The 14,673-nt window shown below is 30.4% G+C and overlaps 1 protein-coding gene across 3 annotated transcripts in view; it reads right to left on the bottom strand.

Annotated features, from left to right (window-relative positions):
- The window catches only part of LOC139893268 (cellulose synthase-like protein G2), a 40,938-nt gene that overhangs the window by 15,422 nt on the left and 10,843 nt on the right, over window positions 1–14,673 (bottom strand). For 2 of the 3 annotated variants that reach the window (XM_071876422.1, XM_071876420.1), the window contains exon 2: window positions 2,039–2,128. The exons of the other annotated variant lie outside the window; for it this stretch is intronic. In XM_071876422.1, coding sequence (XP_071732523.1) covers window positions 2,039–2,128 — 90 coding nt within the window. The remainder of the gene's footprint in view (window positions 1–2,038; window positions 2,129–14,673) is intronic. 3 annotated transcript variants of the gene reach the window in all.

A 14,673-nucleotide genomic window follows, 5' to 3' on the forward strand; every position in this document is an offset into this window, starting at 1 on the left:
TTAACAACAGAATATGTTTGGGGCTCTACAATTGGGCCGTGTTCGCTTACTGTTGGGCCGAAAATTATAACATGTTGGGCCAGTAGTTGCTAGATGGGCCGAGTTATATTAATGTTGTTGTTGGGTTGCCTTTCTACTTGGGCCGAAAGAAGTTAGTTAAATATATATGGTATGCAATTTTAATTAGAAATGTAAGGATAGAAGGATGGTTTGTGGTGTTGTGGTGTTAGCGGGAGGTCAAGGGTTCGAGTCCTGGCGTGGGTGTTCTTTTTATTGATCTTCTCTTCAAAGGTTGTAACTTTATTATTATTATTATTATTATTATTATTATTATTATTATTATTATTATTATTATTGTTATTATTATTGTTATTATTATTATTATTATTATTATTATTATTGATAATGTTGTTAATATTAATTATTATTATTATTATTATTATTATTATTAGTAAATCATTAATAACTATCATAAACAGTAACATTAATATTTTTACAAGTATTATTATTAATATCATTGTTATTATCACTAATAAGGTTATTATTAACATATGTATATTATTAATGTTAATAACATTATTTTTACTAATATTAACTTAGTATAATAGAACTACTATTTTGATAAACAAATGAAATACAAACATAAATATATATATTTAATACATATAACACTTCTATATTAATATTTTTATAATAAATACTAATTATGTATCTAATGTATATAAAATAAAAATAATTAATTAAGTTATTAATAAATCCTAAATTTCTAAACCCTAAACCCTAAACCCTAAATTTCTAAACCCTAATATCTAAACCCTATAAACCCTAATATCTAAACCCTAATATCTAAACCCTAATGTCTAAAACCTCAACATACGCTCGAAAAATACGATAATTGTTATATATTACTTTTTCGAGCGTTTTCCCACCAAAATAATAACATTTATCACGAAGTGTCTTTTCTAAATGTTCTTATTTTCATCCAATCTATAATGTTCGTGAACAAAGTTTTTTCAAAAAACGAAAAAAAAATAAGATTTTGTTTCCCCCCGCTTCTCTTCTCCCCGAATGGTTACTTCCCTCTTGATCCTACCACTATATATATATATATATATATATATATATATATATATATATATATATATATATATATATATATATATATATATATATATATATATATATTGGTAGGATCAAGAGGGAAGTAACCATTCGGGGGGAAGCGGGAGGAAGCAAAATCTTATTTTTTTTTCCATTTTTTGAAAAAACTTTGTTCACGAACATTATAGATTGGATGAAAATATGAACATTTAATAAAGACACTTTGTGATAAATGTTTATATTTTGGCGAAAAAACGCTCGAAGAAGTAATATATAACAATTATCGTGTTTTTCAAGCGTATGTTGAGGTTTTAGATATTAGGGTTTAGATATTAAGGTTTATAGGGTTTAGATATTAATGTTTAAAAATTTAGGGTTTAGGGTTTAGATTTAGGGTTTAGATTTAGGATTTAGATTGAGTTTTTAACACGAACGGTTTAGAGTTTAGGGTTTAGGGTTTGGTGTTTTGGGTTTATGGAATAAACCCAAAACATCAAACCCAAAACTCTAAACCCTAAACCCTAAACTCTAAATCGGGCGAAATTTTACTTCATAGAACATGAAAAAAAACGTTCACATTGTTCACGAACAATATTATCTTGAATGTTATTTTTGTCGATCGTTTTTCCGCCTAAATAATAACATTCATCACGAAGTGTCTTTTCTAAATGTTTATATTTTCGTGTGATCTTGATGCCGGAAAAAAAAAACTCCAAAAAAAACGAAATTTTTATTTTTTTTTTGCTCCCTCCGCTTCCCCCCGATTGGTTACTTCCCCATTGATCCTACCCCTATATATATATATATATATATATATATATATATATATATATATATATATATATATATATATATATATATATATATATATATATATTAAAAATTAAAATAAAATAAAATTCCTTTGTCAAAGTAATTGAATAAGATGAGATATTACCTCAATAAAGGCAGAATGATTTTTATTTGGCTTGCAACTTTCGCTTTCTGAAATCATTGTCACTTTGTGAGCAAATAATTCGCAATTTTCCTACACCATTAACATTCATGAATAACTTTATTCGTCTTCATAGGAATACAACAAAAGAGACAAATATATTAATAAGAATATACAACAAAAGAGACATATATATATATATATATATATATATATATATATATATATATATATATATATATATATATATATATATATATATAGTATGTGGTAGAAGACCATACGAAAATCCTAATCAATCTCGCAAGATCGTGGAAAATGCAGTGTTTGTAGCCTGAACCACGCTTTGATCGCATCACAAACGCCTGTAATGGGGCGTTTGTGAGTAGGATTTAGATGGGGCGTATGTTAATGTGGAACGTCAAGGAGGGGGTCTTTTGCTGGTGATGTGGGGCTTTTTAATTGGTTGGGTGATGATTTAGATGGGTGATAAATTGAAAAGGATAACAGAAGCATCGAAATTTTATTGATAATTTGTAAAGGAAAACAAACGGTTAGAGTGAAACCGAAGGAAGAAAACCAAATCTTATTTGAATTTCTATAAAAAAAAAATACTTTATCTCTAAGTATATGGTGATTTACAAATTCAATATATATGTTATTGTAATTGTAATTTACTCTCTCAAACAATAATTGTAATATACAACATAAATAAATAAATTTATTTTACAAGATCTTGTTTTATTCTATTTATTTTAATGATTAAATATTATGTCTTTTATTTAAGATACATCTAAAATAAAATTTAAGTCCTTTATTTTAATAAAAAATAAAAAAATTAAATGACACATCATCATCCACAATCAACAACATTCTCCAACAACCTTCCTTAACCACTCCCTATCGTGACTAAATAATTCGTCCTCTTAACTTGTCACATCAGCACTCAAATCCCATAACTAACCCATAAAATCTTATAACTAAGCACTACCTATCATGGCTAAAACATCTTCCTCTTACTTGCCACATCATTAATTAATTTCTTTTTATATTTATTTAATCAACACAAAAAAAGTTGTAAAATATGCATTAAAGGTTTGTACATTTGGTGAAAGGGGTATTTTTTCCAATAACCATTCGTTAAATCCATGGTAAGACTCCTATAACTAATACTTATAATGAATCCGTGCCTATGGCATTTTGCGTATAACTAACGGGTGGCTACGGGTAATGCTCATCATTCTCAACCATGACACTCTTCTTTATACTAACATATGTTACATCAGCGTCACATCACCATTTTTCAATTATTTACTTCTCATCACTAATTCATCACATGTCACTCTCAGCCATCACACCATTCCTCAACTACTATAAATAAATAAATTAATTAAATCATTACAAATCTTAAAAAAAAAATGTACAAGTGTCGAAAACAATTGCATTTGTGATAATAAATACTTAAAATTGACGAAATACATGACGAATTAAGATTAGCCAAGCTTTGGCAATTCACTATTAATGGTGCCAATATTGACAAGTCACTTTGGCAAAAATAATAAAAATTCATCATATTTGCTCTTACAAACCTTTTCACTTATCATTACCATGTCAGCGGCATAACCATAAAAACTTCTTATTCACTCTATGTCTACATCGTGATCATTATCTATAGTCTATGTGACCTGAAGTGACAGTTCGTGATATTACATGTGACAGGCGGAGCCACATGTGCAGTAAGGTTGCACGTGTTAGACCACTCACAACCATAACATACTTTCTTACTGTCACTGATAATGCTAAAAACGAACATATATTTCATAGCATTATCCCTCAAGAAAGACAAGCTTTTAGTTGCAATTGTTCTATTTACAAGTTATATTCGTTTAAATAATAAAAGGTGAAGACAAAAGACATATTCAACTTATTGAAGACGCAAATGACCAAAAAGCTAAAAAGTACAAAGTACAATCCAAGTGGTTCAAATTATTGATGAGAAACGTCTAAAAATTACAATAGTACAAGCCGTGAAACACAAAGTACATAATATTAAATCGTACTAAAAAGCGTTCGAAAATCCGGAACCGAGACATGAACCAACTTTCAGCGCGCGACGCAATGGACCAAAAATTACAAGTCAACTATGCACAAGAATATAATATAATATATAATTAATTATATATATTATTATATATTATAATTATACGCAGCCCACGTTTTGGATTTAATCTATGAGCTGGATTCCAGACCTCCGCACTCGCGGAGCTTTGATGAAGAAAACTTCCGCACTCGCGGAGCTCAACAGTGAAACGTGGGCCTATAAAAGGCCGCGCATTCTGATCGATTCATTACCTCCTTTTCTATCTATCTATCTACGATATATTTATATTTATATTTTATAATTTTAATTTTAATTTTAATTTAAGTTTAATAATAATAAGGTTATAGTGGCGAATGTTTTAAGTTTGTAAGTCAAAATTCTGTCCGTGTAACGCTACGCTATTAATACTCATTGTAAGTTATGTTCAACCTTTTTAAATTAATGTCTAGTAGCTAAGTTATTATTATGCTTATTTAAATCAAAGTAATCATGATGTTGGACTAAATATTAAAGACGGGGTTATTAGGCTTTGTAACATAATTGGGGTTTGAACAAAAGACCGACACTTGTGGAAATTAGACTATGGACTATTAATGGGCTTTATATTAGTTTAAATGAATGATAGTTCGTTAATTTAATATAGAGATTTACAATTTGACGTATCTATAAATAACCATATACACTCGATCGGACACGATGGGCGGGATATTTATAAATACTAATAATCGTTCATTTAACCGGACACGGGAATGGTTTAATAGTCAATGGACTCATTAAAACATGGATAAATTATGTACAAGGACACTTGGCGTAATTGTTAACAAAGTATTAAAACCTTGTTACAGTTTAAGTCCCCAATTAGTTGGAATATTTGACTTCGGGTATAAGGATAATTTGACGAGGACACTCGCACTTTATATTTATGACTGATGGACTGTTATGGACAAAAACCAGATGGACATATCAAATAATCCAGGACAAAGGACAATTAACCCATGGTAATAAATTAAAATCAACACGTCAAACATCATGATTACGGAAGTTTAAATAAGCATAATTCCTTTATTTTATATCTTATCGCATTTTTAATTATCGTACTTTTTAATTATCGCACTTTTAATTTATTGTCATTTTATTTATCGCATTTTAATTATCGTTATTTATTTTACGCTTTAAATTAAGCTATATTTATTTTTAATATTTTACATTAGGTTTTAACTGCGACTAAAGTTTTAAAATCGACAAACCGGTCATTAAACTGTAAAACCCCCTTTTTATAATAATAATACTACTTATATATATATATATATATATATATATATATATATATATATATATATATATATATATATATATATACAACTATAGTTTAAAAATATAGCGTTAAACTTGGCTAGCTCCCTGTGGACGAACCGGACTTACTAAAAACTACACTACTGTACGATTAGGTACACTGCCTATAAGTGTTGTAGCAAGGTTTAGATATATCCACTTTATAAATAAATAAATAACTTGTGTAAAATTGTAAAGTATTTAATAGTATTTCGCAATAAAAATATAACTATTTCGTACCCCTCTGCTTTAACATCAAGTATTTTTGGCGCCGCTGCCGGGGACTCTCTTAAACGCCGAAGCGAAACGCTATATATATATATATATATATATATATATATATATATATATATTAGTTTTTAAGATATTTTTGTAAAAATATAATATTTCTCATTTTGTAAAAATATTTTTTTAAAAATACAAAAATATAAAAAGAAAAACAAAATATATATATTTTTAAGAGTTTGTTTAAAATATATAAAATTATAAAGTATTTTTATTTCTATTTTAGTTTTTAAAATATAAGTTCTTAATTTATTTTATATAAATATTTTATATAAATTTAAAAAAAAAGTAAAGCGTAAAAAAAATTAAATTAAAACTGAACCTGCGATTTCTGGCCTGCATCTCTTCTGAGCCTGCATACTCCGCACTCGCGGAGCTCCTGGGCAGAAAAATCCGCACTCGCGGAGCCTATTCTGACACACCAGGTTTCAACATCGTACATCATTAATTACAGAGTATTATTAATTATTATTATTAATCAACCCTAATTAGGGTTTAATTATTTAATTAGTTTTTAATATTAGTTTTAGTTTTATTATTTAATTTATAATATTAAGTTTTAATTAGTTTTATTAATATATAAATTAATACTTTTATAAAATAATAATATAAAAATAATATTTTTGTAAAATTGTATTTTTATAACTTTAAGCCTATTTTTATATTTTGTATATTTTTAATCATTTAATCGTAATTTATATATTTATCGTTCGTAACTAGTTTTAAACTTAGTATTTTGCCATAGTAGCTCTAGATTTTTAGTGTCACGACCCGGAAAATTTCGACCAATTTTGAATCAAACTCTCGATACGATTTAATATTTTGACACGATATGCAAAGTCTATTAGGATGAGTCTCAAAATTTATTTATTTATTATGTATATTCATTTATCTTTTGACTAATCCCGATGATTCACGAACCATTATTTGGAAATGTGTGTATATATAAATGTATGTATATGTGTATATATAACTTAAAACAATAATAACTATTATACGAATTATTATTATAACTAAATAATTAAAATAAAATACGTTGTAATAAAAACTATTATTATATGTATATATATATATGAATATTACTTGTATATATATATTAACATATTAAATTTAAATGTTTAATATATTTAACTAATATATTTACTTACGAAGTAAAATTTGTTATTTATGAATGTTCTTATATATTTAAAGTATACATTAAATAAAAATGATTTCGAGTCTAAACTGTAAACGTTTGGAACACCCGGTTGATGTTTCGTTGATTTTAATATAAACCTAATATGTATCTATGAGGACTTAAATAAAACTTGGTCCGCATATTGATTAAAGAGATTATGGGCTCGATAAAAATATTTTTACCCCTTTTAGTTTATGTTTTAGTACTCCGTACACGTTAATTGAAACAGAAAATAAATAATTAGTGAACCTTTTTGATCAGGTTTCAAACAATTAATGAGTGAAATAACTAAATATATTTAGTCTAAAAATTTGGAATTTTTAGGAACACTTTTATACGTTAACTGTTTAGCAATGGACACGATATAGCCAAACGGGGAAAAACTGTCGGTAGAGGACTTACAAAAAGAGACAGCTGGATTCAATTATTCGATCTTATCATGCATATTGTGAAATCAATTATGCATAAAGTTTCACTGTATTTGTTTTTCTCTTTACATTCTAACTAGTAGTAATATATATACATATACCCATGATGCATGACCATATCATTGATATATATATTTTCTTTCTTCTTTTCTTTCTCTACTCCAATTCTTTTGTACAATTGATAGTCTCAAGCCAAAAACCTACTGCGGTGTATGTTTTCTACCCATCGTAGACTAATCTTGCCGGGTTACTACCTCCCTGCTCGATCACCAACAAACCCACAAACAAATTCACCTTCGTTGATTACGTACAACAACCAACCACCATCATCGAACTAGTTTTTGTGCGTATTACTATTTCTGTTTCTGGTTCGTTTCAAAACACAACCATCTTCGTTAAATAATTTAACCCGATAACCACCCTTAATCACCCTAAACCGTCACCACAACCTACACCATTCTCTCTCTCTCTCTCCTCTCTTTCTCAACCATAAACCGCCTTAGAACCCATCACCACCGTTCAACCATCGTGAATATATTCAGCCATATTGTACTTCGTTAAACTGCTGCTGCACTAAAAACGTTTTTGTTTCTTTACAAACATCCCCATAAGACTACTGCTATACGCTTAGTTGTTTTTCTGTTTTTTTTTATGTCTCCTAGTCACAACGAACACAAAATCATCACCTTCATCGAGCTACTGCTCGATGTTTCTGTTGAATTTTCTTTTATATCTTAATTCAAAACCCACGAGCAAGATTACTCCAATATCTGTTACATTTTCTTAATAAACCAAACCCATCTGTTGTGTATTATTCGAAAATGGTTGTTGTCCCAACCTGGGTTGCACGAAAATCTTATTACTAAAACATCTGTTCGAATATAAATAAAGAAAAAAAAATGATGATGATATTATTGTTCATTTGTTTTAATCGGTTAGAGTATTAGAAACACAATAAAGAAAAAGAAACCGAATCCTATGAATCAACTTTTGGGTCGATTACTTTTAAATTTGCTTGGGCCGTTTCTGTTATTGGACTTGAGAATTCAGTTGGGCCGAGAATCAATTAGATGATGAGGAGAAAGAAACGTAATTAGAAATGAGTTACATAAATTCGAATGGAAAGTAAATCAGAGAAATAGATCATAGTAGAGTGGTGTGGGGAGTTTTGGCACAACCGGGAGGTCTTTGGTTCGATTCATGGCTGCCACATATTTTTGTTTTTTTCTATTAACATGAAGAAGAAATATGCAGAGAATAAGAAGTTATAAGGAATCGAGTATTCCGAAACATCATAGGTAGACAGATGGTTAAGCATATGGGGAATTAATCTAGAGGTCGTGGGTTCGAGCCTAGGCAAGAGCATTTTTATATTTTGGAGTTTTCTCTTGAAGAGGTAGTTATTATTATTATTATTATTATTATTATTATTATTATTATTATTATTATTATTATTATTATTATTGTTGTTGTTGTTGTTGTTGTTGTTATTATTATTATTAATATTATTGTTATTATTATTATTATTAAAAAGTAATTATTTTTGGTAAACTATTATTTTTACTTTATCATTATTAGTAAAAATATTATTTTTGTTAAAATTTCTATTATTACTATCATTATTATTATTATTATCCTTGATATAGTAATACCATAATTATCTATTTTACAAAACAACATATGTATATATATAAAAATATATTTTTACATAAGGTATACAAATATTACATAAATTTTGTTTTAACTAATATTATTAATTATTAATATAACAATAACTAAATATCAAGTAAGTATTATAATGTATTGTAAGTATTAATAAAATTTTATATAAGAACATTAATCTTGATACATAACAAAATATATAAACTTAATTGATTTATATTATAATGTGTTAATAAATATACATGATATAGGTTCGTGAATCCGAGGCCAAACTTACATTGGGTAAATGACGTCATATGTATTTTTACTACAAAATACAGTATGGTGAGTTTCATTTGCTCCCTTTTATATATATTTTTGGGACTGAGAATACATGCGCTGTTTTTATAAATGTTTTACGAAATAGGCACAAGTACTAAAACTAATTCTACGTGGGTTTAAACCAGAAATATACCCTTAGCTTGGTAACATTAAACTACTTGTCTATGTACGGTAGGCGCGAATCCTAAAGATAGATCTATTGGGCCTGACAAACCCCATCCTGACTATGGGATGCTTTAGTACTTCGAGGTTATTTTAAACACACCTGGTCTGGTGTACTTCAGAGGGTAAAACATGAACGTTAAGGCTTGTTACCAGGTGCCTACAACTTATAGAATACTTTTATACACTTGCGAGTGTACATATATTTATAAACGGAAATCTTGTGGTCTATTAATATATTGAAATGATTGTTATGATAAACCTATGACCTCACCAACCTTTTGGTTGACACTTTTAAGCATGTTTATTCTCAGGTATGAAAGAAATCTTCCGCTGTGCATTTGCTCATTTTAAAGATATTACTTGGAGTCGTACATGGCATATTTAGGTCAGTACCTCGCAATGAGACCAAATGATGAAGACTTCATCCAGGTAGATAAGGACGGGTTGTTTCATTTAGGCTTTGCCGTAAAATCCCTTAAGTGCTTTTTTCTTTAGACTAAGATTTAGGTGCTTTAGAATTTTGCGACGCCGTTTTAAGATTTTAGTACTTTTTAAGTTATTGCCGTTTTGGATATAGAATTACTTTTAAGCTTTAATACCTTTAGATGCAACTTTTAATATTTAGTTTTTAGACTTTTAAGTTTCGACATTGCATTTTATTATTTATCGACACTTATTTTTCAACTTTTTATTTTTCGACCTTTTATTTTTCGACGTTTTTCGATGCGCTCTTTTTCTTTCTTATTTCTCGACACTCTAGTTTTTAGGACATAGAATTTTCTATTTCTTCTCAAAAACTTCGACGAAAAATTATTTTATGTGGTTAAATTGATAGACATCCAAAATTTTCTGGTTCGTAATAATAGTTGGATTTGTTAGTGGCGAGTTGTGAGCTTCCGATTTAAAGGGTCCTGGCTACCTGCTGCATCTATTGGCTATTCGAAACGTGGGCAAAATCAGAAAAGTCTATTAATTTTATAACTTATATAATTTTTATTTTTATAACTAAAAGGATATTCTGTGAATGCACCGAGCAAAACGTTCACCACCTTTCATATATTAACCACATGTAACTCGATCAATACATCTAGCTAATATTGTCGCCGTTGATATTTCTTTAGAATCGTCATCTAGTCGACCAAGTACTCCAATTCAAAGTTCCGATAATCCATTTTTTGAATCCGACCTCACAATTGAGAATCCGGAGGATATTCAGGGACAATTCAGATATCCTGAACCACTAATCATTCCTCCTGAACCACAAATCACTCATCCAGAGATTGTCGAGGAAGAAACCATTAAATCAGAATCCTCTAGTGATTCAGATTCAACAAATTTAATCATGAAAAATCTGGAACCTCTAAGTATGGAAGACTGAATGAGGGCTAAACGCACTGGTCAAGGTCACACAATTACTCAACCAGACATTAATGCACCGGATTATGAAATCAAAGGACAAATCCTACACATGGTAACTAATCAATGCCAATTTAGTGGTGCGTCGAAGGAAGATCCAAACGAACATCTTCGTACCTTTAATAGGATTTGTACTCTATTTAAAATCAGAGAAGTTGAGGATGAACAGATCTATCTCATGTTATTTCCCTGGACTTTAAAGGGAGAAGCCAAAGATTGGTTAGAATCGTTACTTGAAGGGGCGATTGATACATGGGACGTTTTAGTTAAAAAATTTCTTAAACAATTCTTTCCGGCATCTAAAGCCGTAAGACTTCAAGGAGAAATTGTTACGTTCACGCAAAAGCCAAATGAAACTCTATATGAGGCGTGTACAAGATTTGGAAAGTTGTTAAGAGGATGTCCGCAACATGGTTTAGACACTTATCAAATAGTACAAATATTCTACCAAGGATACGACATCACTACACGAAAAGACATCGATATAGCAGCTGGTGGTTCCATTATGAAGAAAACCGCAACTGAAGCTTACAAAATTATTGATAACACTGCTTCCCACTCACTTGAGTGGCACCTAGAAAAAGATATCGTTAGATCATCTAAAGCGGCTAGAGCCGATTCTAGCCATAACTTTGATTCCATTTTCGCAAAGATAGATGCTGTCGAAAGACGAATGGAAAAGATGACTAAAGATATTCACGCTATACGAATTAGTTGTGGGCAGTGTGGAGGACCACATTTGACAAAAGATTGTCTCAGTATTGAACAAACAATGGAACAAAGAGAGAATGTTTCATATATAAATCAAAGGCCTGGAAATAATTATCAGAATAATTAACAACCACCAAGACCAAACTACAATCAAAACCAGAATTATAATCGAAATGTTCCATACAACAATCAACAAGGTCCTAGCAATCAACAAGTATCCAATAATACTTACAATCAGCAAAGACCTATTTTTCAAAATAAATCACCACAAACCGATGATAAAAAGCCAAATTTAGAAGACATGATGTCGAAGCTAGTTGAATCTCAAACGCAGTTTTTCACATCACAGAAACAAACCAATGAACAAAATGCTCAAGCATTTAAAAATTAACAAGCTTCATTCCAAAATCTGTAACAAGAAGTAAGCAACCTAGCAAGGTTGATAGGTGAAAGAAAACCGGGAAGTCTACCTAGCGATACAAATGCTAACCTCCGAAATGAAACAGCTAAATCCATTACCACAAGAAGTGGTATTACACTTAAACCACCTGAAATACCTGTAATTTCTGATAACGCTATTCCTACTCCACAAGAACCACAATCTGAGCAAGATAAGGAAACAGAACCGGTAGTTGAAAAGGTTAATGAAGATAACACAGTTAAGGCTAAGCCTTATGTTAAACCATACCAACCACCACTTCCTTACCCAAGTAAAATGAGAAAAGAAAGACTTGAAGCCGAGCAATCCAAATTCTTGGATATGTTTAAACAAATAAATATAAATCTTCCTTTCATTGATGTGATTTCAGGAATGCCTAGATATGCTAAATGCTTGAAAGATCTAATCACAAATAGAAAGAAAATGGAAGAACTCTCGGCTGTTACTATGAATGCTAATTGTTCTGCAGTGTTGTTGAATAAGATACCAGAAAAACTTTCAGATCCAGGAAGTTTCACAATTCCATGTTTTCTGGGTAGTCTTAGTTCAATAGAAGCATTGGCAGACTTAGGTGCTAGTATAAATTTAATGTCGTATTCATTATACGTTAAACTAGACCTTGGAGAATTGAAACCAACACGAATAAGCATACAACTAGCAGATCGATCAGTAAAATATCCTAGAGGGATAATGGAGAACATGCTAGTTAAAGTTGGTACTTTAGTATTTCCAGTAGATTTTGTTATTCTGGACATGGAAGAAGATTCTCGAGTTCCTCTTATATTAGGAAGACCATTCTTAAACACGGCTAAAGCAATAATAGACGTATTTGGTAAGAAACTGACCCTAAGTATAGAGGACGAGAGTGTTACCTTTTCTGTTGATAGAGCCATGCAACAACCGCAATCTACAGATGATACATGTTATTATATTCAAACTATAGATTCACATGCAGAATTGTTAGAAGAATTTCCAGAATTACAAGGAACAGGAGAATGTTCTTTAGGAGAAGGAACTGAACCAATTGATGAAGCTGAAATGTTAGCTGCACTTATGGCTAATGGATACGAACCAACAACAGAAGAAATTCAAATGCTAAAAGAGGAAGACATATATCGATACAAATCATCGATAGAAGAACCACCGACATTAGAATTAAAGCCACTTCTAAACCATTTGGAATACGTTTATTTACATGGTGAATCTGAATTACCTGTAATAATTTCATCTTCTCTTACTGAAAATGAAAAATCTCAACTCATTGCTGTGCTAAAAGCTCATAAACCAGCTATTGCATGGAAGATTCATGATATTAAAGGCATAAGTCCTTCGTATTGCACACATAAAATCCTTATGGAAGAAGGTCATAAAACGTATGTGCAACACCAACGAAGACTAAATCCTAATATGCAAGTTGTTGTTAAGAAAGAAATTATTAAACTGCTAGATGCAAGTTTAATTTATCCAATCTCTGATAGTCCATGGGTAAGCCCAGTTCAATGCGTACCTAAGAAGGGTGGCATGACTGTCATCACAAATGAAAAAAATGAGCTTATTCCTACTAGGACTGTAACATGATGGCGTGTCTGTATTGATTATAGAAAATTAAATGACGCCACCAGAAAAGATCACTTTCCCTTACCTTTCATTGATCAAATGTTAGAAAGGTTAGCTGGGAACAATTACTATTGTTTTCTTGACGGTTTTTCCAGATATTTTCAAATTCCAGTAGCACCCGAGGACCAAGAGAAAACCACGTTCACGTGCCCTTATGGTACTTTTGCTTACAAACACATGCCATTTGGACTTTGCAACGCCCCTGCAACCTTTCAAAGGTGCATGATGGCGATTTTTCACGACATGATAGAAGAATGCATGGCAGTTTTCATGGATGACTTTTCAGTCTTCGGTGATACATTTGAATCATGTCTAGTTAATCTTGAACGAATGCTTATTAGATGCGAACAATCAAATCTAGTTCTTAATTGGGAGAAATGCCATTTCATGGTTAAAGAAGGCATCGTTCTTGATCATAAAATTTCAAAGGAAGGAATTGAAGTGGATAGAGCTAAAGTAGATGTAATTGCTAAACTTCCACATCCCACCAATGTTAGAGGAGTTAGGAGTTTTCTAGGGCATGCCGGTTTTTACCGACGTTTCATAAAAAAAATTTCTAAAATTGCCACTCCTATGAATAAACTCCTAGAAAAGGATGCTCCATTCATCTTTTCGGATGAATGCATCAAATCTTTTAATATTATTAAAGAAAAACTCACTAATGCGCCGATCATGATAACTCCAAATTGGAATCTACCGTTTGAACTTATGCGCGATGCAAGTGATTTTGCAATGGGAGCCGTTTTAGGACAAATGATTGAAAAACGATTTCAACCTATTTATTATGCTAGTAAGACGTTACAAGGAGCACAAACGAATTACACAACTACTGAAAAAGAACTCCTTGCTATTGTTTTTGCTTTTGACAAATTTCGTTCATATTTAGTTTTAGCTAAAACGGTTGTCTATACTGACCATTCTGCTCTTAGATACCTATTTTCAAAACAAGATGCCAAACCACGATTAATACGTTGGATCTTACTC

The sequence above is a fragment of the Rutidosis leptorrhynchoides genome, chromosome 2, assembly GCF_046630445.1.
Source record: "Rutidosis leptorrhynchoides isolate AG116_Rl617_1_P2 chromosome 2, CSIRO_AGI_Rlap_v1, whole genome shotgun sequence".
Lineage (NCBI taxonomy): Eukaryota > Viridiplantae > Streptophyta > Magnoliopsida > Asterales > Asteraceae > Rutidosis > Rutidosis leptorrhynchoides.